The 27295-nt window shown below is 40.4% G+C and overlaps 1 protein-coding gene across 1 annotated transcript in view; it reads right to left on the reverse strand.

Moving 5' to 3' along the window:
* trpc5a (transient receptor potential cation channel, subfamily C, member 5a) overlaps nt 1-27295 on the reverse strand; it is a 109698-nt gene that overhangs the window by 72085 nt on the left and 10318 nt on the right. The window contains exons 4-7 of the mRNA XM_080877479.1: nt 22815-22931; nt 22616-22678; nt 20357-20494; nt 19585-19791 (exon numbers count right to left, since the gene is read on the reverse strand). Coding sequence (XP_080733605.1) covers nt 19585-19791; nt 20357-20494; nt 22616-22678; nt 22815-22931 — 525 coding nt within the window. The remainder of the gene's footprint in view (nt 1-19584; nt 19792-20356; nt 20495-22615; nt 22679-22814; nt 22932-27295) is intronic.

Raw genomic sequence — 27295 nt, forward strand, 5'->3', positions numbered from 1 at the left:
AAGGGATCTCTAATGTAGAGATCTGAGCATTCCTCCTTGTACTATACCACATACACTATGTTGTTGAGAAGTTAAGTTTTTAACTTAAGGACACTCTTTCGAGGATGCCAATGTTCACATTTTGGACAGAGAGGACAGATGGTTTGAAAGAGGAGTGAAAGAAGCCATCTATGTCCACTGTGAGTGACCATCTTTGAACAGAGGCGGTGGTTTACGACACCAACTCTCTGCTATCTATAATCCAGTTTTGAGATCCCTTCCCAGACGCCTTAACGCCCACTCACATCCTGGGCCATCTGACCTCAGGAAATCACATGATAGGGTGGGGCTAGGTTTCACAATGAGCTCACCCGAAACCCTGGCTGATTGTGACCCACACCAGTTTTCAAACCTTGACTCGTGTGAGGTAGAGGATCAATAGGGGGTCCATCATCCCTTGGAGAAACTTCCAGAGGGCTTAAAATCTGGGACTCGCCACCATTTGTTCATCTTCAAGGAACTTAAAGAAGTCCAGATGACAAGTCCTGAGTAGTTTACCATCTCTATCTCGTTATGGAAAATGCTTGCGTTCCCAGTAGTGTGACGTCAAACCATAAAGTAGAATTTGTGCTTGAATGACACACAGAAGTGACTTGTGTTTTTCATCAAGATATTTGTTTTATTTTCTAGGGTTTTAATGCATGGTTGGAATGACAGATCAAAAGATCCTTGGCTACGTCTTTGTTTTGTTTTGTTTTTTCTTTATTTTGAGATCCAGGGATGCCAGATCTAACAATGTCTAGTCCAGAGGCTTCAACACACAATACATATGCATTTGAAAGGATTTCGATATCACTTTCAACTAAAACATGGACAGTAGGTGGAATTTTTTTTTGCCACAGATTGTCTCATTTTGTGAAGGAGGACATGAAGAGATTTGATGTGACAGAGAAGGATGCTAGAGGCAGGGTGAGATGGAGGCAGGCGACACAATGTGGCAACCTCTAAAGAGGAAAGTCGTACAAAATATTAGTGACTGATGAGTAAAGTCAATTCAAAAGAAATTTGAAGACTTCTGTTCTTGTGAAATTCTTTTTGGCTGTGATATTGCTGCATACAGTTGCTGCTGCTTCTCCAAGCCACTCTGCAACCCATCTCCATTTCATGCCATTCCATACTCCGTGTGATCTCTGTTATGTCTCTTCTGTTCTGTGAGGCATCAGGGTGGTGTTCTGCCCTGTGTTCAGTAATTGTTTTGAACACTGACCTATGAATCATTCAAGCATAAAAAAGAGACCTAAACTCCAGGCATGAAGCAGTGTTGTGTCTAAACATAACAGACAACAGATTTTAAATGGTGTGATACTTTATTACTAGCAGCCTGTCACAAAAACACACCATTTGTTCAAACTGGTTTAGCTGAACCCATTCAAAAAGACAAAAACAACAAAATATGACAGGATCACCATCAGCACAATTCCCCAAAAGCCAGAAATGTGGCATATTTGAGCACAGTGTGGATAAACTAGAGGAGAAAAGACACACTGTCTACAGCAGATGAAAAATATCTCAGTGTTTTTGTGCTGCACATAACTGTCATTAGCAATGAAACTATTTTAAATTGTATCTTTAGGCACTTTGTTACCAGCAGCCCGGCACACAAACAGACAATTTGTTACTTTTTCTTTTGTTGAATGTACGGTTAATGGTAAAGATAACACTGTTTGACAGGCATGAAATTGTATTTTTGTACCAACAAAGTGATGCATGTTTACACAATTCAATAATTTGCTGCACCTATTTCCCCATTTACCAAAGAAAATGTATTAAAATCAGGGGTAACTCATGACTTTTGCACAGTACTTTAGTGCTGTAATACTAATACATTTTATCAGGTGCAAATAATCTCAAAAAGCTGAAAGAAATTAAAACTGAAACAACAGATCTCAGGGGTCTCGACACAGTTGAACTTTCAGTTATTCAAATATTAATTCATTGAGTAAGTATTCTTTTTTTGAATGAAATGTCAACTTGACTTCCTTAGTTTGAATCACTGTTGAGAACTGTGTGTGCCGTCAACTGAAGCTTCAAACTATTTACTAATGACTCCCACAAAAATTATTACCCCTCCACAAAAACAGTTCTCAACAACGAACCGTCAGTCTGATGATAACGACTATATTTTCTAAAAAACTTTCCATCTGCATTTAGCCACACTGCGTCTTTACTGCCCAGTTATTTATGCTCGAACACAATGCTTAAAGTTACTGCAGCGTTGCAGATGTTTTCGTCGGCTGCATCTTGTTTTGTACTTCTCTACACTAATGATAGCTCCATCACCATCCCGCTCTCCTCCCGTTCTCTCGCTCTCATTTCTCTGCAGCAGCAAAAGAAGAAAGTGAATAATTTGGGCTGTTATGGAAAGCCTCCGAGCTTTCCCTCTCTCCCTCACTGTGTCAGCAGTGTTGGATGGATTAAAGCACACACGCACACACAGAAAGATGCCAAGAACCACGGTGAAGAAAAACTGATGTAAGGTGCATCATTCACAGCAGCCACTTCACTTCTTCCTCTGGCTCCATCCCATCTTCCCATCATCTCCATCAATCTTTTCTTTTCTTCTCTTTTGTTTCTGTTCTTCCTGTAATTGATCTTTCCTCTCCAGGTTATGCCTTTCTGCCATTCCTCTGCTCTTGTAACTGCTAACTGCACAAGCAATTATCAAAGCTATATAAATGAACAAATAAGTGAAGTTCTGATGAACGAACCAAAGACCAATCAATTACAGGTATAATTATTCGACACCAGCAGCAGCAGCAGCACTTTGTCTCAATTTAAACTACTGCGACAGGTTTTGATTTATCATAATTCTTAGATTATTCTCATTATTCATTCTTAATCACAGCTGATTCAATTTTTCTACCTATTAAATTAGCACAAACGCTCAGCAGCAATGTTCACTACCTCTAAACAAATGACATAAAAGTTCACAAAAACAAAGTTTAGTTTATCCAGTCGAAGTTGAACACGGTTGAAAATGTGTCCCCATAAAACCACCATTAATTCATAATTCATCAATAATGCCAGTAACTCTAACTCAGATCACTCACGTGCTGGTCGTGTGTGGCAAAGGGGAGGGAGGTTTAACCAAGATGGGTTTGTGGTCAAACTTCGCCTCAGGGTGACCCTCACTCCTGACCTAAGCAATGTAAGGTCTCTCCCTCCTTATGGGGACGACGCTACCGTTAAAATATCTGGGTTTGGTGTTTCCAGCGTGATATTAGAGGACATCCAGTATTACTTGAAGCAATTTTTACAGTATTTTTTTATTGTGGTAAGTAAACAATTTGCATTTCAATAGAGAAAAAAAGGCTTCTTCAATGTTGCTAAACAGCTATTTATTCTCAGGGATATGGTCTTAATATTCATCAATAAATCAACAATTAATAGTTGCTATATATTAACAATAATGTTACAAAGACAATACTGAGCGTGAGCCAAGACTGGGACCTTCTCAGATTAGGATCAAACAACAATGGGATAAAAATCAGGTTAGTATCTGACAGGAAGTGCAAGGTACTACACCATCAGAGCCTGCAGTATGTATGTGTTTGTGTGTAGACTTAAAAGGAGGGCAGTGGTTTAACCAGGGAGGTCCAATCAATACAAGCACGTTTCTTTATGTGCGTTTCTATACGTGGTTGTGTGTAAACATGTGTCTGTTGGTCTTGTCCCTACTGCCAGCGATCCATGTACACAGACTTCCCCTTTAAATGGCAGCCTTAATTATTAAAGGTGTTTGAAGTGGATGCTTTTAAAGGTTTAGTACGTATAATCTCAGCATGAATAATACAGCGTGGCGTAAATACAGAGATGTGCTCAGATTTTCACTGACTTTCACCATATTTTTTTTTGTTATAAAAACAGACAAAAGGAAAGTCTGCACAAACCTGGATGAGACTCTACTGGATTAAAAACAATGACAGCTGAAATCATTAACTTAAGTATAAACAAACTAATATTTACCCAGTCATTACACAACACACAATTGAAATATCTAATCTCCCCATTACATTAAATATATGTCCAGCAAAACCTGGTTAGTGACAGTTTATGAACTCACTGTAATGTAAACAGGGAGTCTCTTTTACGTGAATAATGCTGCGTATTTCTCACGGAGTTGTATCGTGAAAATGTGTTGTGAATCAGTGGCTCTCACCCACCATCAAGGGAGATCGTAGCCACCATTATAGTGTGAGTAAGGTCAGGTTAGCCAAGCAGCTTCTAGGCATTCAGGCACAAACTGTACAAAGATCTGAAAGAGGAGGCCTGAAGAGTAAAGCCAGCATAGAAGTGGATTCCAGCTATTAACCCTTAGCTATTGCTGATATAGACTCTTTTTGGACCAGGAGTCTATGTGAAGATGGCAAAAGGTAGAATAAACACTTTCCTGCTGAGTTTATGGTCATAAACACTCATTTGGGTCGTACCTGATAAAACATTGTAAACTATTTATTGCACTTTTTGGTCATTCTAAGCACCAGCCTTTGAATGTTCTCAATAATCCTCCTTCCTAAAGACACCTGATTGACAAGTCATTGGCCAATTAGCTTCACAGTCAGAGCCACCTCTCGATGTCACATTCAAAACACTAATCTGGAGACTTCAAAGTGGGAATTCAGAAATCAGTGGGTGATGTCATGGTAGTTATATCCTTGTATATTATGGTATCAGTCAATTTTTAAGCTAAGATTAGTTAACCCGCGGAGTTAAAAGTAGCTGGCAGGTAATAGTGACTTTTTTCTGGCTAATCACACTAGTTTCTTTGGCTTACTTAATTTTTTTCAACCAAGTTATCACACTACACTGTATTCGAAACGAGACACTCAAATATGGGTGATATATTATTTTAAATACATTGCATTGGCCCTATCTTTGGAGTTAGGCCTAACAAATGGGACCAATACATTTTGTTCTGGCCTAACAAATGGGCCAGAACATCTGTGCTTTTCTAACAAGTATAAATGGTTAGTTCTCACTGACTTGATCTTTTTTTTTTATCCGTCTTCTTTTTGAGTCTTCACCTTTTACAAGCCTATTCTTATGATTGTTTTGTGATTTTCTGATTTCTTTATTTTGAGCTGGGGGATAAAATAAAAACCTATTTTCCAAACCGCACACCTATTGCTGTTTGTTCTTTCACTGCTGGCTCCCTCAATAACGAAACAATCGTACAAGGAGCTTGGCAACAACCAACACTATCATCTGTTAATAAAACGAATTTGTTATTGTGGTCGATTTTGTATTTTCCTTATTTTATTATTGGACATGTAGTACTCAAAGCTTCTTCTGCAAGTAAACTGTTTTCTCTCTTTAAATCCCAGCGACTGGGACTATCACCACTATAGCTGGTACCACACATGCACTGCAGACTGGAACATTTGTAGACATTACTCGATGGAGGTGCATGTGACAAAGCACATTTCTGATGCATTCTAGGCAAATATTACTCGTTATTAAGTTCCTGTGTCCCCAGTACAAAGTCCGCTTGATGTCCGATTGAGCAGATTTTCACAGATTTGAGAACACCAGTAACAGTAATAGATGAATTTAAACTCCTTATGTATTCTGCCTCCCACACAGCCTCTTGATCTGCATTTCCTAAATATCGGAGGGAGGGGGGCGGGGCGCACACCCCCAGAATCCCACCTGTAATCTGCGCCTATGCCCATCTGCCTTTCTAGTTTGTTAAACTTTTAATCCTACTTTTTTTTCCCTCTCTTTGCACCTCTACATTCATTCCATCTCCTCACACCCTCTTTACTCGACCCTCCTCTGTTTTGCCTCTCTTCTTCCAGCCGTTCACACTTTTTTTCCCTCATTTATCAGCAGCTACCCGCCATGCTTTGCAAAGGTGTTGTGAAGGGTATCCGCCACTTTCCTACACCTCTCTGCCAGCCAGCTGGACACAGTTCATTAAGTCCCAGGTGTCAAACAGCCAATCTGAGAATTTATTTGACATTTAAATGCCCTCAGCATGAGGTTGCCTGTGGCAAGCCTGTGTGTGTGTCTGTGCGTGCGTATGTGCACAATTTACCCATTAAGTTGGAACCAGTGAGTTGAAACCCAGCGTTACATTGCTGTTACGCAACTCCTCACACTTCAAAACTTAATGCACTCCTGTCTCCCCCACCCACCCCCATCTCCTTGTCTACTTCTGTTCGCTTTATCAGAAGAAAGGTTGGAAGTTCGATCAATAACCACGACCACGTCTACAGGGAGAAGACAGGACAGAAGACAAAGGAGGAGGAAAAGGTATGATGCGCAGAGGACAAGGAATAGAGAGGTGTGGAAAGCGGCGATGAGTACAGGAGCTGAGAGATAGGCAACAGAGAAGCAAAGATGATAAAGAGAATGAAAGGAAATGAGAGAAAAATGATAGACAACAAGAAAAGTGGAGAAAAATTCAAGGGTACGACAGAAACAAGACAAAAAAGAAAAAGGAGAAAAAGTAAAGAAAGGAGGAGAAGCAGGAAAAGCAGGAGAGACAAGAACAATAAACCGGAAAGGAGATAAAAGGAGGCAAAGAAGAAGGGGTGAAAATGAAAGCGGAAAACAAACAGAAGAGAAGAGAGCATAAGGAAAAGAAATGAGGAGTAAACCACTAAAAAGAGAGGTGATGAGAGAGGTTGGAGAAGTGGAAAATGGAAGAAAAGGGTGCAGAAACAAAGATGAGAAGAAAGAGAAAGGGGAAAAGAAAGGGAAAAGGGAGAAGGAAACAAGAGAGAAGTCAAAAGGAAAGGGAAAATGTGAAGGAAGAGGGGGGAGAAAATGAGAGAGAGTGGAGACAGAACAGATGGAACGACAGAGGTGATAAAGTCAAAGGAAGACAAAATAGCAAAAAAAAGAACATAAAGCAAAAAAGAAGAAGAGGAGATATGTGCAAGGCACAGAAAATGGAGGGAAAGAAGAGGGCACAAACAGAAGGAGGAGGAGGAGTGATGAAGAGATTGGGGAGTGCAAGGAATGGAGGGCAAGTTGAATTTAGAGATGCAAGGTTAAAAAAGGCAAAACGGAGAGAGACGCAAAGAATGAGTGTGTGTGTGTGTGTGTGTGTGTGTGTGTGTGTGTGTGTGTGTGTGTGTGTGTGTGTGTGTGTGTGTGTGTGTGTGTGTCAGCCAGCATGTATTGATCCCAGAGAAACATGGGGAGTATATTGGAGATGTAATTTGCATTGATCTCGCTGGAGAATGCTGACGAGGGTGTGCTCGTGCTCTCACGCTCTGGGACAAACGTGCACACACTTGCCGTACACCTCAACCCCGTTACACAGACAGGCTGTCGTGGTCGCTAGACTGCTGTCAGGTGTTAAAAGCCCCTCCCACCAAACAACACTGCAACTGATTGTTATTTCAGAGTGTGCATCGTGAAGCTCGGTTTAGACTCAACAGGTCAATGAGAGGTTGTGCTTTATGCACAGTGGAGTTTGTGCTTCCATTGTCTTTGTGGTGCAGACGCGTTTATGCGATTGGAGATGCGACCCTTCTAACCGAACCGGCAAGCACATTACCCAATCGGGAGAGCCGATGAATGCCCGCAGTTAATGTACACAACATACATGGGCATGTAATGACTCTTCCCTTTCATTTAAACAGAGGCATCAAAGTAACTGCCTAAACACATCACCATGATGGCTGGTGATTGGACAGACCTGCTTTTAGAAAGACTTTAGTTTAGCTGCCTGAGAAGAGCAGACTGTTAGCTGTGCTATTTGCACATGTCTATGGTAGCTGCCATCTTCATGCTGCTGCTGAATAAGAGATGACCACTGTGCAGTCACTACGTGCAAAACACAACCACACTGTCTTTGAAATCCTTGTACTGAAGCTTCCTTATTTAAACACTTTGTCATGTTTTGACAAATGTGAATGACTTTTTCGCTGTTTTTGGATTACACACTGAGTGACCTCTGAAATACTTCTAGCCTGCATTAAGGTGGCCCTAATTTACTACCTCCAAATATCTCATAACTATACTAAAGTAGATTTGCATGATTCACAACCAATTTGAAATGGGAGGAAGACCATAAACTTTGGACTTTTAACTATTTTCTAGCTTTGCTAGATTCATACCACACCAAAATAACTGAGTAATAGAAAAACAACAAAATGACAGAAAAGTTCAGTTTTTACACTTTTTTTTATCAGTAAGAAACTAAAATGGTTGTGCATGAATAAAATCTTCTGTTTCATTATTATAAGACAGTTTGTGCACTGAGCTGCCAGGACCTTTTCTTTTCTTTCTTAAAACATAAGTCCAAAGAGTCGTGCTGACAGATTTCCAACATTTACCACAGCAGCATTTCTTCATTGTGTGGAAAAACCGAAACATGCACTTCCCTTTCTTATATTACCATTTCTCAGGGATTAAATGTAAAGTCAAACTTCTTTACACTGACAGAAAGGTGGATTTCACTTTTCACACCTTGAGGCGACAGTTGTAATTTGGAGCTTCGTAAATTAAATTGAACAGACTTGGTCCAACCCACTTAAGATCAGAGCTGGCTATATGTGGCCAACACTGTAAAAGGACTCTGACATCCCTGCTTTAAGGCCTTTAAGGTGATATTGCTCCTTGCAAATAAGAAGTATTGAACCGCAGGGTTGTGATATCTATTTTTAGTGACATCATAGAGATCCAAGAGTAGAAAAAAAAAAGACTGTCCAAAGTGGAGTGTTGAGAGTCATCTACAACCTGAACTTTTGGCTCACAGCAATTATCTGTACATATGTTAAGCAGCTTTAGTAAGAGTATCCACCACTGTAAAGGTTTAAATTTGCCAGTAAATAACAGATTATGTCCACATCAAAGTGTTTTTTTATTTTTATCTCTCTGATGTCACACATTTGGTTCCACCTCCATTGTGAACCACGACATTGTGGCTTAATTTCAAAGCCTTACTACAGATGTACATGTGATTCACATTTATTTTTCCAATTAAAATGAATTTTTCCAACATCAAATGCAGCTTCATTCTTAATAAGCTTTCTTAAAACACATTCCTACAGACCTAATCTGTGATCGATGTCATGCCCACTTTATTATTTCTACAGTCATTTTGCAATTTTCTGTCTTTTTTCTCATTATTGCACTGATTTCTCAACTTTACCTTCATTTTATCTCCTTTCTTGCCTTACTGGGCGTCCCATATGTTCTCCTACTTTATCTATCAAACAATTTCATAAATACTGTTTTAAAAACTGCTGTATAAACAATATGATTACTTAATGAATACAAACATGAGTATGAGCTTGCAGATGTATGTGAGTCTTTGCAAACACAGTATGATTCAGGGACAATAAAAGCGTGTGCAGGGCTACGTTTTGTATCACAAACACGCACACAGAGTCACAGCATTATATAATTTGCTCTAAAAGCCTGGTGTTGGTGGAACAGTGTGGCAGCACTTAGTGTGCGACACCGTGACCTCTGTCATGCAGAACGTACACACCGACACATGCATAAGCAACATAAACACACACACAAACCATAGATGGTGAATACAGGAAGAAGGCTTGGAGCTAAGAGGAGGTTAGCCACAGAGAGAAACAGACTAAGAGAAAGAGATGAAAAGAAAACACAATGAGAGAGCGAGCGACTGAGGGAGGTCTGGAGCAAACCGATGTGGCAAGAATAAAAGTGATGAAAGGAAAGATGCAAGAGATGAAAGTAAAGGAAGATGAAGATTGTAAGATCAGGTAAGACAGAAAGAAAGAGGATGTCACCTCCCTTACTCTTGCTGTCAGAGAGAGGGGAGGAGAGCGAGAAGGCGGGAACGAGGTTGCAGTATGTGGCAAGCTTATGTAAGTGTACTGACGGCGTTCATCACCCGTCTCCTGAGAGTGCCACAGATGCATGTGTGCACGAAAGAAGAGAGAGGAAAAAACCAAACCCACACCCGTGCGCTCGCGTGCACTCAAATAAACACCTGCGTGCTCTCGCTCGCCAGTGCACCCATAGGCAAGTGCACACATGCACAAAGGGCGCCTGGAGAGGCTAATGTGGCATCTGTTTGTTTGTCAACATCTGTTGTTGTCATGGTGTCCAGGGGCCACTGTTCCTGTCTGCAGCCTTTCTAACCACATGTCCCTGCCGTCTTTCATAACGTGCTCAAAGCTAGGGGCAAATTTAAATTGATAAACTTTCCAAGATTCTTAAGAAAAAAAAGCACTAAAAAACTTTTGAGTTATAAAGCTGGAAATGACCCAAATTCAGACATTAGGTGGTTTTCCCCTGAAGGATTTCCTTCATAGCTGTTCTAATGGAGAAAGCAGTATCTGCTCTGGGTTTCGTACTTCTGAGCGCACCAGCATTGACACACTTACATTCAGAGGTGCTGATAACAAGAAGCACCATTTTTAAATAACTCGGCCGCTTACAGCAGGAGCCAGATGAAGAACAGCATGACAAAAGTGAAAGTCACCAATGGATAAATGAGGCGCTGCCAGAGATTTTATATCAGAAAAAGATGGTGAACGAGGGAGAGTAGAAGGTGGAAGACGAATGAAGAGAGCGGGAGTAGTGGGAGATGAAACAAGGGAGTGAATTAGATAAATGAAGCAGTGTAAACAGGTGTTGCTTGTGACTCAGTCTGCTGTAATGCATGTTTGTCATGGCTGCCACACACTCAGAAAGAAGGGATGGAGACAGCGTAGAGGTAACCTGGTGAGTACTCGTCTGCAAAGGCCCGCATGTAAAAACATCATTACTTAGCTTAACTTTTGAAGACTTCCATCACGTTGTCTGAAGGAATCCATCAGTGCCATGAAAAAATGTCCAATTATGAAAAAACAGCTGTTAGCACAGTTAATAACACTGACTATGATTTAAATCACATCCATCCAGTTTTTCAAGTGGCATCATCCAGGATTCTATGGTCTCCCCAATTATTTTTACTGCTTACAGGTTAGGTGAAATGATTGAAAACATCCATCCTCTTCCACTTATCCAATTTAGGGTTGCAGAGGGACAAGTTCACTGTACTTAAATGGTCTCCACAGTCACCAGATCGTCATCCATTAGAGCACCTTTGGGATGTGGTGGGACAGCAGAGTCATATCAGCCAACAAATCTGCAACAACTGTGTGATGCTTTGGGGTGAATATGGACCAAAATCTCTGAGGAGTGTTTCCAGGACCTTGTTGAATTTCTGCCATGAAGAATTAAGGCAGTTCTGAAGGCAAAAAGTAGGTCAAACCTGCCACTAGCAAAGTAACTAATGAAATGGCTGGTGAGCATACTTATGAAGTATTATGGAAACAATCAACACTGACACTAACTATGTATTTACTAATATAGAAACCGTACTCTTTCTTCCCATTTCATTTAGACTTGCCTTAAGTCCTCATTTTATTAACCAATCACGACATTCTGCCCTGGTTTCCAGATCTAGATATTTCCCCACTTTCTTAACATCTCTCAGACAAAAATTCAAAAACACATTTTTGTTAATATCGTTTTCTCTTTCTCCTAAATTCTGTTAACTTCCTCACTCCATTTTTCTCTTTCCTTCGCTTCCAACTTTCCTCCCGCCTTCTTCTGTCTCTCACTTTATACCAAATTCGAGAAAAGCCTGATCTTTGCTAACAACTGTCTCTTCTCACTTGCATGCCGTCCTCCTGCTCCTCCGTCCATCTTCCACTTTCTTTCTTCTTCTTCTTCTTCTTCTTCTTTCTTTCAGATCACTCACTTTTATTGGTACGAACACTTATGTGTGACAATACTGACGGGATTCCCATTTGTCAGGGCATCTGTAGTCTGCAGACTTTCAGAGTTTTTCATACTGCCACATTCTTGTTGTGTCAACATACACAAACACAAAAACACACGTGCTTGGATTTCGGTAAGTTGAAGAAAGAAAAAAAACAGAGTGCCTATGACTACACTACAAGAGGAACTCCAAGAACTTTAGTATAATATAAACAGTAAAAGGGAAACATTTTGTATGTGGTTTAAATTTCTTATAGCTGATCTGTAGCTAGCAGATCACGTGAAAATTTAAGTTCTTATCAGTCCTAAATCTGCCCTATAACAGACTCAATACACTGTCCTAATTAATAAAGGTCTAAAAGCCAAATCCTATGCTCGGTGATGGACGCAAACTGTCCAGGCTGTACCCTGTCTCCCACCCTAAGACAGCTCGGTCACTTTCCAGCTCTACTTTGCTCCAAATCAAATATTAGACATGCCAGGATTCCTAGTGAAGCCAGAACCTGCTAACGCTTGCTTTTAATGGACACAGACTGCTAAAACATTGCCATTCACACCAGTTACTCTGGTGTGCCCCCAAGGGCTTCAGATGACCGCTCGTGTTCAGCTTGTTGCTGCTACTGTGACTTGTGCTAAAAGCTTTAACATCCCAGTACACCAGTGTGTTTCAAGGGTATATATGTACAGAGTAGTTGAGCACTAATGATGTAATTCCCTATATTTAAGACTGTCCACTTGTGATCTCATCAACCATAATGTATGTTAAAACCAAATGTCAACGCAATAAATGGACTCAAATCCATCAAAGTTTCAGCCTTACTGTAGAGAAACTTGGAAGCAACCTACTTTTCCACCAATACCAATACAACAACAGCAGCTGCAGGAATGGAAACAAACCGTTGTAGTGTCTGACTCCAAACATTTCCAATTCAAACTCCCTCCAGAGATGAAAGTCTTTCTATCCTGTTCTTCATTCTCTAACTGAAAGCGCACGAGCTGGGTCTTCAGCTGAGCATTCAACTTATTGCAGACTCCAGGGAGAGAGGATCAACCTGGGGCAGTGTTCCTGGATTTTCTTCCTGTACACCACTTAACACGCCAAGAGTAGATAACAGGTGGTTGTTGTTCTCCACCACCAGAGAAACAGAGTGACCCCGATTTTGGCACAGCTGTCACACCACCAGCTGTCAGATACAGAGATTTTAACATGAAACGTGTGATGTTAAGGAAACAGTAGTTCGTTGCAATATAGTTGTTGCTTATTTTAAACAGGTACTGCTTGATTTGAATAATTCAGTCAGTATTATATTACGTGATAACTATGCTATGTTTGTGTTTACCAAAAGACATAAATAAGACAAGATAATGTAATTTACTGTAGTAAGATCAAAATCAAAAGAGTTGTGTTTAACCCTTACATCCATTCATCATGCAGTAATTTTGGACTTTCAATTTCTTTGAACCGTTTTTGGATTTTCTCCAATCCGTGCATGGTCCGAAGTATTGGTTAAATGTTTGCTTGCACCTTGAGCCTGATGCTACCACCGCAATGCTTAACAATTAGTGCAGTGGTTTACGATGGAAAGGTTAACCTTTACTTCTCCAAATATACCTCCTCTTACTGAAGGCAGATAGCTCAATCTTTGGCCGTGTCTCAAATCAGGGGCTGCATCCTTCAGAGGCCTGAAGGATGTATTATTACCCACTTAAAGGACATGCATATCTCAGCTGGCATCTCTTTTGACCCAGCCATGAACTGTCTGCCTCAGTCGCAGCTTTTTGAAGACATGCATATTTTCTGCAGCAGCTCCACTTCATCTTTTTCTCAGCAAACCCTTCTCGTCCTGTTCATCTCCTTTTGCTTCTCATCCATTTCAGAATGTCTTATTAAGCACTGACAATTCTTTCTCTTCCTCCTTCCCTCTCAGTTGCTTTACTTCTTACATCTTCTCACTCGCACTCTTCCATTCCTCCCTCTCTCCCCTCAGTCTACATCTGAAGATGTCTTATTTTAAGAGCCGAGTGTCACTCGCGCAGTCTCCAGCATGCCATGGGATGTTTTGAAAAATACGACTTTCTGCTTTCTGTAAGAGTCTCGCTCAAAGGACTACTCTGCCAGCGCTGCAGCCAATTATACCTCCCAGCAAGGTGTAGTAGGTGTCAGCCCACTCCAGCACCAGCAAACAGCAGGAAGGCAGACCGTTAGTCAGTTTCCTCTGATTTAATGTGAGTTGCACTGCATGGAAGCATGACAGATTTTTTTTTTTTAAATTAGTGTATTATTGTCACAAGTTGGAAACTGATGAACAGTGAACATGTTTCAATTGTGCAAACTGCCCATAAAGCTAGCTCCCATAATGTATTTACTTAGCTAAATCCCCACTGTGTATCAAAAGCTGTATTAAGTAGCGACATTTCTATTTCTTCTTAATGAGGCTTCCACTGCCTCATTAAACAAAAACAGTCATTTTGGGTTTTCCTTGATTCATCGACAAAGTATAAAAATTAAAATAGTTATGATGCTTTTTTTTCTCCACGTTTCCATTTTGAATTAAATGGGGTTTTTTCAGTTTAATTTCAATTGGTTTCCCGAGTGAGCTTTTAGGTTTTATTATTTAAACTCTTGAAATTGCTGTCGTTCAGTATTTAAACTAGTACAATTACCATATAGCTCCACTATGGCTACAAGAAATATTAAAAGCCTACACCAGGCTTTACTTGTACTAAGCGAGTGTAATAATGTTATAAAGCTAGATGCAAATGATTCATGCTTGTCTGATTTGTTTGATAAGTATGCAGTCCCATTGATCCAACTATGTTTGTTTGCAACAAACAGACTCAGACAGTTCCTCCCAAAAGCCATCAAATACATTTATGTCCCCTGTCAGACAAACAGAAAAGCCCTTAGAAATTACCGCCATGATCACAGCACTTATTGTCTGCGTTTGAAAAGATGTTAAAAACAAATTCAAGACACATTCAGTATTGGCTGATAGAGTCATACCAAAAAGAAAGTAGTCACAGAGCTCTATGCAGAGTCGAAGCATAGACTCGCATAGCATAGAAGTTGTTTTAGCTGCACAATGGATTCTCTAAAGCTTTTTTTTTATGGCTCCATCAATTTATATGATAATTTCTTAGCAGGCTTGCATTATATTATCTCCTCTGTCACTAATACACAAGGACAACTAAGCAGTTTTCATCTCTTCCCTATGTCCCATTCACACCAGTGTTTTTCCACTATAACTACTCAGGAAAGACACCCTCCATAACTCCAACTCCCCTTCACGTTCTCTCTTTACTTCACTTCTTCCCACCATACCAGAGACATAAAGTGCCCTCCTAAATCTCCATGTCACCACGCCTGCCAAGGCAAAATAGCTCCTGCCTCCATCCTCTTAAATCCTTTGCCCTGGAAAAGCACTTCAAGCCCCCCACTCATCTTCTCTTTTTTAATATCCCCCATTCCCGTTAATCTTTTGCAGCACCAACACACCTTCAAAGGTGAAAAAGTCATTCACTTTTCCTGCTCTCCATGTCTATTTATACCTCAAACTACTACTACAACACTTGAAAAGCCTACACACATCTGTCATCCAAAAGTGGGCACACCAACTTTGTTTTCTGTCTGGGGATTGAACCCCAGTCTTTTTGTCTTTTTTGGTGTGGTTTTGAGTGGTACCAAGTACCAAAAGCAGCATAAATAAACATATAGTGCTCAAACACTTCCTCAACACCTTTCTTTACAGATTTGAATCACAAGTTTGCCTGTTTCAGCAAGTTTGTTTGTAGTGGGTTATCATTAGCATAGTCAGCATAATGACTGATACAAAGGTAGCATTCAAATTTTAAATATGCATATAACAAGTACAAGAACATTAGTAAGCAATCACAAAGTTTAAAAAAAATCTTATTCAGCTAATGTTTAATGTATCATTCAGCATGCTTTATTAGCATGTCAGCTGCAGGGTAGCATACACCATTGTTAGGCATGTTAGCCTATTAGCATGTCATATATGCATATTAAAAGTTTCACTTACAAGTTAGCATGTACAAATGATTCCGACATGATATCACATAAAACTATTAAACAGTATAATGGTTACCATGTTTAGCATGAAAACTGTCACTTTATTGTGGATATTGCAAACTTCACTAGATGTTCAGATGTTCAGCTCTGCTTGCAGGAATGTCTATAACCTTTAACTGTAAGACAGTTTTGAACATTTTGAAGATTACTTTAGGGTATGATTTTTTTCTGTGCTTTTAAATTTTCTCTACATTAAACAACACAAAAGCGTTTAATGTTTAATTAGTAGGGCTTGTGCTAAAGATTAAAGCAGAAAATTCTGATTTGGTGCATACTCCTTAAAGCTTCTCACCTTAACCTGTTTGATCTTCCTTCCCCAGGGAGGGAGAAATGCCATCCCTCTGTCTGGCACTCAGCGTGTCTATAGCCTCTCTTCAGATCTTTACCTTTGTCACCTCTTGCACTCAAGAGAGATAAAGCATTTCATTTTCCTGCTCTTACGTCTCCCCCAGTCCATCTACGTATCTTCCTTGACACCCCTCCTCTCCTCCCCTTGCTCTGGCCTTTCACTTCTGCTTTCATCTGTCTGGCAGTATCCCTCTGTTCCAGAAAGTTAGAAAGTGTATGAAACAGACATGTGGATGGACGGGAAGAGACACAGACTGCCTTGGGGTTTTCCAAAACTCTGTTTTGTTCTCTAACTCTATCCCATCAAATCTCCATCTCTTTCTCACTCATGCACTCGTTTGATCCCTCTAGCTCTCCATTTTTTCCCCTCACTTTCTGTCCCATTAAATCTCTCATTCGTTTGCTGGCTTTGTATCTGCTCACTCTTGTTCCAGCTCATTATCTCACTTTCCCTCCCTGTCCCTTTCATCCTCCCTCTTTTATTTAACCCTGCACCTCAACCGCTCACCAGCCTTCACCCTCTGTTCCTCCCTAGATTTTTGCTTCTACAGTGTACATCGGCTAGCATCCTCATCTCCTTTGACAAACCCCTATATAGTGAACTATTAGGTCCACCAATTCCTCAACAACATTACAGGAGGTGTTCTATTTTGTTTGTTTTTTTAAAAACAGAGCAGGAGTCGCAAGTTTGATTCCCACTCGGTATCCAGTAATGGTCCTGACTAGACCCCCTGCCCCATGCTAAAACTAAGCCCTGGAATGGCGCAGCTACATCTGCAGCCTGTCCGCAGCTTGGACACAAACATTTCACTACATGTTATACTGAGTATGTGACAAACAAAATTTTTAATTTAATATATTTATATAAAACCTACTGATCTCATTAAATACATTAGAATGGGCATCATATGCATAGAAATACACTAATAGTTTAACCTAGAAACCTTCAATTATGAATGTGACTAAGATTGGAGAGTTTTCATCTGGCAAAGACCAATATAAATGTAGAATGTTTTGTGCTGGTGTGTGGGTTTATAAAGCATAGTGTATGTGGTCAAACCCCGCTGCATGTTAAAGGTGCTACAATCATTGAGAATAACTGAATATGACACTAGACCACCAGCATCTTAGACCAAAACAAGCTGATTGGACACAGCTCCCAGCCAATAACAACAAAAGAACCCATGAACAACCACTGAACCGCTCCAGGTTTGTAAAATGACTATGACACTGTCAGCTTCTCTCTTTGCTTTTAATGGAGACAGATTTTTTTTGCCAGGCCTTCTGACATCTAAGATTAAAGTTATCTTAATCCCTCTCTCCTCTGCTCTGCTTTCTTATTGTCACTTGTCTTACTCCACTTATATACACACACAAAGTGAAATACAGGGAGTGCAGAATTATTAGGCAAATGAGTATTTTGTCCACATCATCCTCTTCATGCATGTTGTCTTACTCCAAGCTGTATAAGCTCGAAAGCCTACTACCAATTAAGCATATTAGGTGATGTGCATCTCTGTAATGAGAAGGGGTGTGGTCTAATGACATCAACACCCTATATCAGGTGTGCATAATTATTAGGCAACGTCCTTTCCTTTGGCAAAATGGGTCAAAAGAAGGACTTGACGGGCTCAGAAAAGTCAAAAATAGTGAGATATCTTGCAGAGGGATGCAGCAGTCTCAAAATTGCAAAGCTTCTGAAGCGTGATCTTCGAACAATCAAGCGTTTCATTCAAAATAGTCAACAGGGTCACAAGAAGCGTGTGGAAAAACCAAGGCGCAAAATAACTGCCCATGAACTGAGAAAAGTCAAGCGTGCAGCTGCCAAGATGCCACTTGCCACCAGTTTGGCCATATTTCAGAGCTGCAACATCACTGGAGTGCCCAAAAGCACAAGGTGTGCAATACTCAGAGACATGGCCAAGGTAAGAAAGGCTGAAAGACGACCACCACTGAACAAGACACACAAGCTGAAACGTCAAGACTGGGCCAAGAAATATCTCAAGACTGGTTTTTATGGACTGATGAAATGAAAGTGAGTCTTGATGGGCCAGATGGATGGGCCCGTGGCTGGATTGGTAAAGGGCAGAGAGCTCCAGTCCGACTCAGACGCCAGCAAGGTGGAGGTGGAGTACTGGTTTGGGCTGGTATCATCAAAGATGAGCTTGTGGGGCCTTTTCGGGTTGAGGATGGAGTCAAGCTCAACTCCCAGTCCTACTGCCAGTTTCTGGAAGACACCTTCTTCAAGCAGTGGTACAGGAAGAAGTCTGCATCCTTCAAGAAAACATGATTTTCATGCAGGACAATGCTCCATCACACGCGTCCAAGTACTCCACAGCGTGGCTGGCAATAAAGGGTATAAAAGAAGAAAAACTAATGACATGGCCACCTTGTTCACCTGATCTGAACCCCATTGAGAACCTGTGGTCCATCATCAAATGTGAGATTTACAAGGAGGGAAACAGTACACCTCTCTGAACAGTGTCTGGGAGGCTGTGGTTGCTGCTGCACGCAATGTTGATGGTGAACAGATCAAAACACTGACAGAATCCATGGATGGCAGGCTTTTGAGTGTCCTTGCAAAGAAAGGTGGCTATATTGGTCGCTGATTTGTTTTTCTTTTGTTTTTGAATGTCAGAAATGTATATTTGTGAATGTGGAGATGTTATATTGGTTTCACTGGTAAAAATAAATAATTGAAATGGGTATATATTTGTTTTTTGTTAAGTTGCCTAATAATTATGCACAGTAATAGTCACCTGCACACAGAGATATCCCCCTAAAATAGCTAAAACTAAAAACAAACTAAAAACTACTTCCAAAAACATTCAGCTTTGATATTAATGAGTTTTTTGGGTTCATTGAGAACATGGTTGTTGTTCAATAATAAAATTATTCCTCAAAAATACAACTTGCCTAATAATTCTGCACTCCCTGTAGAAAGCAGAGCAAAGCCTGCACTGTTTGTAATCACTCTTTTTTGTCTCCCTGTAACAGCCGAAATAGCCAACAGCTTCCAAGGCAGGAGCTCACATATATCAACATGAATGTGTGGCCGGACAGGGTAAACTTTATAAGGGAGTTGAACTTAATTTGTGGCTCCGGACACCTTTACTTCAGTATTCACAAAGCAAATCTTTGACTTTACCGTTGGGTTGTAATGTTATGTTTAACTTTAGGACCAAAGTGCTTATTCAGCCAGCTGATGGTCACTCTGCTCACATTGGGTAAAAGTATAGCAAATATGAAAAAGACATGCTACCTTGACTGTGATGGTCATATATAAAGCATCTTGGACATTCACACAGACTGTTTTATTCATAAGAAACAGAGTGATTTGATGAGGAGTGGTCTGAAAGATTCTTTAATAGGAGTTCCTATCCAAGCCGAGTCCCTACCTCTTTTTGGTGGTACTTGATGGCGAGTTTGAGCTTGGCCAGATCATGGCACTGTCTAGGGTCTAGTTCCTCACTCTGGTCGTTGTCTCTGTGGTTCAGGATGGTCTCAAGTTCTCTAGAACTCCTGGCCTGATCCAGGAGGTCCTTGGCGAAACGCTTGCACTGCTGAGACAGTTCCTCATACTCCTGACGAAACTCATTCTCCACCTGAAATAAGGGTGGAGTAAGATTAAAGCTGTAGGATTAATGGGAAACATGTGATGGCTCTTTGATTTCCTCAGTTTTAGATTTCCATCTGGTGTTGGAATAGCTTAACAGCATCACAATCTCCTTGTGGACCCCAAAAATGAAAGTATTATTTGACATAAACCATTCTGAAGTCTGCATCATAGAGACTCAGTATTGGAGAAGAAGTGTGTCTGTTCTTGTTACCCGAGAAAAGACTGCAGGGATTATAGTAAGGTATGGTGAGAGTCTTTTTGCTGTTACTTTTGAGACGATAAATACTAGAAAAAATGTGAGGCAGGGGGAGACTAGTCACTCTTGACAGCATAAGTGAAAGAAATACTTGAGGCAAATGAGTAAGAGGAAGATGATGCTGAATGCTACTCCTTCCACAGTTAATTTAACATCCCATCAAGTTTTAGGAGGTTGCTTTCCTCCAGTACATCTGTACCTTGGCTGTTTAGAAAAGTAATGGGCTATGTATGAAGAGAAGGAGTTTTGTTAAGTTTCTTCTTTTGGTCAACAAACATGACATCAACATCCATACCTTGCTGAGTTCTTTGAGTTCCCAGCCCAGTCTGAAGGCAGTGAGGATGGGATCTTCACTGGACAACGCAATGAGAGATGGCGAGGCCAAAGCCTTGTAGATGTTGAGTCTAGACCGTGAGTGTCGAAGGCTGTCGACCTACAAAGAATCAGGAAAGGTTTTTACCCCTCCTTTAAGATTTACATTAACTACGAGACTTGCAGAAGGCACCGTTAACATTGAGAAACAGTTTCAATCGGTATAACAAAAACTAACACACTGGCCATCTAACAGTTATGTTACACATGTAACATAACTGTTCCCAGAGTGGATGTTCAACATGCATGGTTCAAGTGTTTTAACTGCAGGCCAACTATGTCATAGGGTAGCATCTATCACAGACAGAACAAGATGGTGAACTTTAGTTTTTCAGTTTTGTCTTCAGATTTTGCACCAGCAGTGTGATAACACTCGTTTAACCAGTTTGTATGAGTGACTATGGTGTGGTGTGTCTAGACTATGAACAGTCTGTTAACGTTTAGTGTTCATTGTAAATATAGATTAATAGAGAAATATTGCCTAATGCTTTAATGACTTATTGTCTGTTTGAACAAAGTTCTTTTCATTTCATTCCCTGGGCAAGACTAAAAAAAATAAGAGCAGCAAAGCAGCTTAACGGACATTATTTTTATCATTATCATTAGGGATGGGTACCGGTGTCCGGTGCCATGATGGCACCGGTTCTGACATAAACGGTAGTAACCAGACCGAAAAGCAGCGCACATTTCGGTGCTTTATTTCGGTGCTTTTTTTTCCTGAGCTGTGATACACTTTAGATTCTAGCCAATCATTTTACGTTTCCGAGGATAGTAGGCGGGGCCAGGTACGTACGTTCTGTTAGAGCAGAGCTACAGATTAAAAATGTTCAAGGCGAAGCGGTCAAAAGTCTGGCTGTACTTCACAGCAAAATATGCAAACTCAGCAGCAACAAGTGCTTTAAGCTGATACTGTGATACTGTCAAAGGAGGTAACACCAAGAATCCGATGAAACACCTGGCGACGCATAGCGTTTTTTTTAAAAGCCCAGAAATGCGCCGTATTTGATAGCTTGCTGCGAGACCTCACACCGAGCACATCTACTGCGGGTGGGTTGCCTGTTATGCAACATCCCCCAAAAACAGGAAGAGGAGAGTCCTGGCCCCTAGTCCTGCCAGTGTAGCAGAAATGATGACGGATGATGGTGGCAGCAGCCGTTCTTCTCTGCGTGAGTAGCTAATTTACGTTGAGTAGGCTAACCACGTTATTACATTAATGCATGTAAGGTGAACTAGCAAACATCATCATAGCTACATGCTGCTGTCTTCTTGTTTGATGGCAGATACTCCCTTCACCCTGGCTAAAAAGGCTAAAATGACCAAAGAAAAAGTGGGAAACAGCTGAACATGAGAGGTTTAGGACAAAGTTTGTGTTTTTTTCCATTGTTTAAGCACTGCTTCCAGCCAAGAGTGATACCATATATGCCCCATAGCTGCAGAAAAGGCTAACATTGTTATATTTTTACAAAAAACAGCTGAACATGAGAGGTTTTTGGACCAATTTTGTGTTCTCCATTCTTTAAGCACCGGTTTAAGCACCGGTTTGAGCACCGGCACCGTTTCAAAAGTACCGATTTGGCACCGGTATCGGATAAAACCTAAACGATACCCATCCCTAATTATCATCATCATCATCATCATTATGGTGGAGCTGGGGTAAATTCGGTTTAAAGTTGCAGACTGCACCTTTTCAATTTATATAACAAAGCTGAGATCTACAGTATTCCTGTGTAATAGAGTTGGTGGTGCCTTGTATGGAAAGCATAAATAGAAGACAAGTCTATTTTTACATTGGATCTGAGGGAAATTTACTAAACCTATTTGCTGCTCTCAGGCCTGAAATGATTAAACAAGATTTCAAGAATTTACTATAAAGCAGTTTTGTACCATGACCTTCATAAAAATGTTTAAGTCTTCAAATGTAAGGCTCAGAGCCTGGTTATATCACTAAAGCATGCTCATTCATCTTTCATATTGTTGCAAAGTATAAAGTAAGAAAATTAAATGTGGGCGAGTTCAAAAAGTTGAAATGATGTTGGAAATTTCTGATGTCTAATCTAGGGTTCATGCTGGAAGTTAAAGTTTGTAAAAGCAATTTCAATATATTCAAATATAAATGTTTAGCAAACCAAACACAATGCAAGCAATGCAAAAGATGCAGCACTAAAGAACGAAAATCCCTTACCTCTGAGCTGGATACACACTCAACACAGTCGCATCGTATCTGATGTGGTCTGGGTATGGTGACCTACACAGAGCAAAAACATCAAACAACAAATCACTGATAAAATAAAGATCTCGCTTTATTCATTGACCATCAAGACAGACAAAAAAAGAGCTTACTACTCATTATGTTGATAACTTGTGCGTAAAACAACCATTACCTTCCGCTGGACAAGCAGCTTGATAATCTCATAGTTGTTTGTATGAGCAGCAAGCATGATGGGAGTTATATCTGGGGTGAACTCTGAAAACTGGCTGTCCATCATCAGAGAAGGAACCTGTAGGAGAACAAAGTAAAAACCTCTTAAACTGGCTGTTATCTACCTTTTAATATTTGGGTAAAAAGCCTACTGCCAACCGCCAGTTAAACAGGAAAAAATGACTAAGAAACACTTTTATTGTCCAATTAAAAAGCTTTGATTCAGCTCCACATGTGACACTGTTACATAGGGGGAAAACTGGAAGTGAAAGACAAATTAAGCAAATGATGAATCCAATCAAACACTCTTGAATCAGATTAAAACAAATTAAATTAGTGTAATATATTTGATAAAAAGAAATTTCCTGCTTGACAACTCTGCAGAGGTATATTATTTAAAGCCACATCCTCTCCAAAACTCATTTTATCCCTCATGGATGCAGCTCTGAACACCAGCTGTACCTGGGAGAGAAGAGGGGAGTGGAAGATTGTTTGTTTGCCACGTGAATACCAGGAGGTCTGTCATTACAGGAAGACAAAGGAGAGATGGAGAGAGAAAAACAAGAATGTAACGGCTGCATATAAATAAAGAAAAAGAAATGCAGACGCATGTTAACAAGACGCCTTAACTAAGAGGATACAGTTTTCTAGACTAGTGCCACGTCTTCAGTCTATGATGCTATCGATCACTAGGTTAGTCCAGCCCATAACGGACACGTTACATCTGCTTCATATAATCTGTACAAAATGTAAACACGACCACTTGTAGCTTTACAGTCAGTTATATCAGGGGGCTGTGTGCCAGACTGTTTCTTGGCCCAGAGCAGGAACTTTCTGGAATCTCTGCCTGGCAACCTCACAAAGACAACAACAAGAGTGCCAGCCATATGTAGCAGAGCTTGGAAGATTGTTTTTGAGGCGGAGATCACATCGTCTTCAAACAAAATGCTGGGATCTTCAAAACACCCAAAACAGCTGGGAGTGCACTGCCATCAAATTTGTAATCTGCAGCTTTAAACGTCAATATGGAGTTGAGTGGTCACAAATCATTTTTAAGACGCAACACAAATGTGCAGTATTTGCCATCAATTGCATTTCCCCAAGTAATTTGATGTTATATTTATTACTGCGTGTTTTATTAATTGTTCTGCACTAACCTCTGTAGAAAGATAACTGCTATAACAATAAACTTAAAAAATATGTATCAATAGAAACGTGGATGGTAGATTTTCTTGAGCATATTTTAATAGACTCTCTTCAAAAATAACAATTCTTTAAAATCTCTTCAAAGTTTTGTTGAAGCATGCTAGAAATTAAAACTTTTTTGAGAAACTACCACAACACAAAGATGTGTGTAAAACTCCATTTACAGTACAACACAAACCACATCTGGCCAATGTAGAAAGACAAGGTACAGGCCCTGCTGCTGAGTGAAAAAGAGGGTAAGTACATCAGAGTGTCTGTGTACTGCTATATTATTGGGTCCTTGTCATCCAGGTCATAGTTGACCTGAGTTAAAGGCAACTCAAACTCACACAGAAGGCTTCTTCATTTTCCTTCAGATCAGGAGTCCCAGGTATTTAACCACAAGTGCAGTTTCCATAGGCTGGTGGTGGTTTATAAAGGGAGTAAAGTGTAGTTTAAGGTCCCAAGTATGTGCACACTTGAGCCAGTTGAGGGGTGTTTACCCACTGCAGTCGTGCTCTAGTCCAGACCTCCAAAATCCCAACTGTGTGTCTCTGGAAGTGGATGACATAGGCATCTGCCAAGTGCAATATTCCAGGAACAGGAGAGGTGTGAAAAAAAGAAAACCCTTCAAAGATCAAGACCACATTCTTTGTACACCGTCTCCATCAACAACAGAGCTCTCTGCACATAGATGGCATGCAGTGCTACACCAGTCTAGCAGGGGAAGCACTGCAAACAAGCTGAATAATGCGTACTGTTGTGTGGACTCTTTAGTCTTTTGGTAATTTCCAATTGTAAATGGCACAGAATAGGATTAATGGTTTAGAAAACAAATATTGCTCCAGACACTCAACTAGCCAAATGTCAACAACCTTGAGCTTTGCTGAAACGACCAACAGAACATGGAACATAAGAGCGATCAATGTTGAAAATGAGTGTAGAGATCTCATTAAAAATAAAAGCTAAAATTTATTTAAAAGGGTATCTTAATCCACTACTAACAGTGAAGGAGACATTCGTGATCAATTGATGGTATATTATATAAAGTTGAAGGCTGTCTTATGCTGAAACCAGGACCCTAAAGTAAAAGTTAAGAATGAGGCTGACAGGGTGCTGGTATGTCAAAGAAAAGCACACACACATGTACTCCCAGACATCTGAAGAAGAGAGAGGAGGGGGGGCTGAGGAAGGAGGGTACACGTGTGGACTCTTTCATGTCTCAGAGGGAGAATGACGGAGAGTGCTTCTCCTCACCCTTCCAATCTTTCTGTCTCCATCTTTTCTGCTGCCTCATCTTCTCCTCGCCTCCCCTTTCCACATTCTATTTTCTCCCCCCCCCCTCCAGCTTCTTGCATCTCTCTCATTTCCTTGTTTTCCCTTCATCTAACCCCCTCCTTTCCATCAGGTTACTCCCCTCATCTCTCTCTATCGTTGTCTCTTCCTCCTCTCACCTGCCACAACCCTATTTTCTTCATCCGATCGCTCTCTCTTTTTCTAATCCCTCTTTTTTTCCTGCCGTTATAAGGAGTGTGAGAACAGCTGCCACGGGCTGGGCCCCAAATAAAAATTAAAGAGACAGACCGAGAATACACAAACAAGTAAATATAAGCAAGGACACATGCAAATACAGAAACGGCAAATAACAGAATGAACATAACTTGAGTACAATTGATTTTTCACGCATTGAAATTGGCTGCACCATCTGCAGCTGCGAACGAGCACCACTTAGGAAACTCCAGCCTTATATTACTCGGGATTTAAACTTTTTCAATTAGGTGAAACTACACCGATGGCATATTTAGGCTCCAGATGTACACTGTTGGTTCCCCCAAAATGGAGCAACACGGTGAGATAGCAGGAGGTGTGATTGTTATGGGCTTGTTGCTCTTACATGTTTCTGAAGATGGGTCAGATCGCTGAGAGTTAAAGCGACATGATGAAATATGAGAGAAAGGTTTAGTTAAACTCGATCTACATTTTTCCCCCGATTTATTGCTGGCTGGATTATGTTCAGAGGAAATGTTTATCTTTATCTGCTACAACGGTGCAAAGGCTGGGTTTCATAGCTTGAGTCCCATCTAAACTTGACTGCCACTATATTAATCACCTGGCAGCACTTCAGTGCACTGGGTATCGGTCAAAATGACGTACTGAGAATCAGAATGAAAAAGAAAGGTGATTTAAGTGAGTCTGAATATGGCCGGTTGTCTGAGACAGGCTGATCTGAGTATTTCAGAAAGTGCTGGGATTTTCCCACACAACCGTCTGTAGGGTTTAGGAAGCCAAAGAAAATCTGCAGCAACTGTGTGATGCTATCATGTCAATATGGACCAAAATCTGTGAAGAATGTTTCCAGCACTTTGTTGATATCACAAAGAATTAAGGCAGTTCTGAAGTCTAAAATGAGGTCCAACCCAGTACTGGGTGTACGTAATAAAGTGTGCGTTGAACGTTTAGATTTAGCCAAGAAAAGCACTTTAAACTTTTGAGAAAACGTATGGTTTCAGTTATAAGTTGGTTATCAGGTTCATTCACTCATTGGTGGAGTCTTGAGTATTGAGCCAGTTTCTGCACAGAACTGCGAGTGCATAAAGTTTTAAAATACTGGTATTCTGATACAAGACTTTTGAGTCATTAAAAAATACTTTAAGGGATACTTAAATTACTGGAAAGAAATGATAAGTTACCATTGTGTGTGTCTCATAATCAATTTTGGATGGACCAAAAGACAAGTTTAATTCAAAGCACTGAAAGTCCCTGAGAAGGCAACTCCAGGAAAATAACCCAAAGAGTAAAGGTAACTTTGAAAATAATTAAGGGCAAATAAACTCACAACAGACACAGGAGAGATGAACAGGAGAAGATCTGATAAAAGCTTCAGGGTGGGTAGGACTATTTATAAACAAGTAACTGATAACTGAAGGGAAACAGGTGAAAACAATCTAGACTTGGAGAATACAGACAGGAAGCAAACCTGAGGCAGGAAACAAAGTAAAACTGGAAACAACCGAAGGAAAGAAAACAAGAAAACACAAAGTGGCTGAGGCATGGCCAAAGAATCGGGCAGGACACTGAGGGAATTAAAAACAAATTCAAATTAAAATGGGAACCCACACCATCAGTACACATGTACCAAAACTCCACAGAAGTGATAAAGATCAAAGCAGAAGTGAGAAACTCAAATATCAAAAGCCTCAAAGACCAACAACACAAACTACAGAACCAACACAAGACAATAATCAAGACACCATGTAG

The sequence above is a fragment of the Rhamphochromis sp. 'chilingali' genome (genome assembly GCF_963969265.1).
Source record: "Rhamphochromis sp. 'chilingali' genome assembly, chromosome: 1".
Classification (NCBI taxonomy): domain Eukaryota; kingdom Metazoa; phylum Chordata; class Actinopteri; order Cichliformes; family Cichlidae; genus Rhamphochromis; species Rhamphochromis sp. 'chilingali'.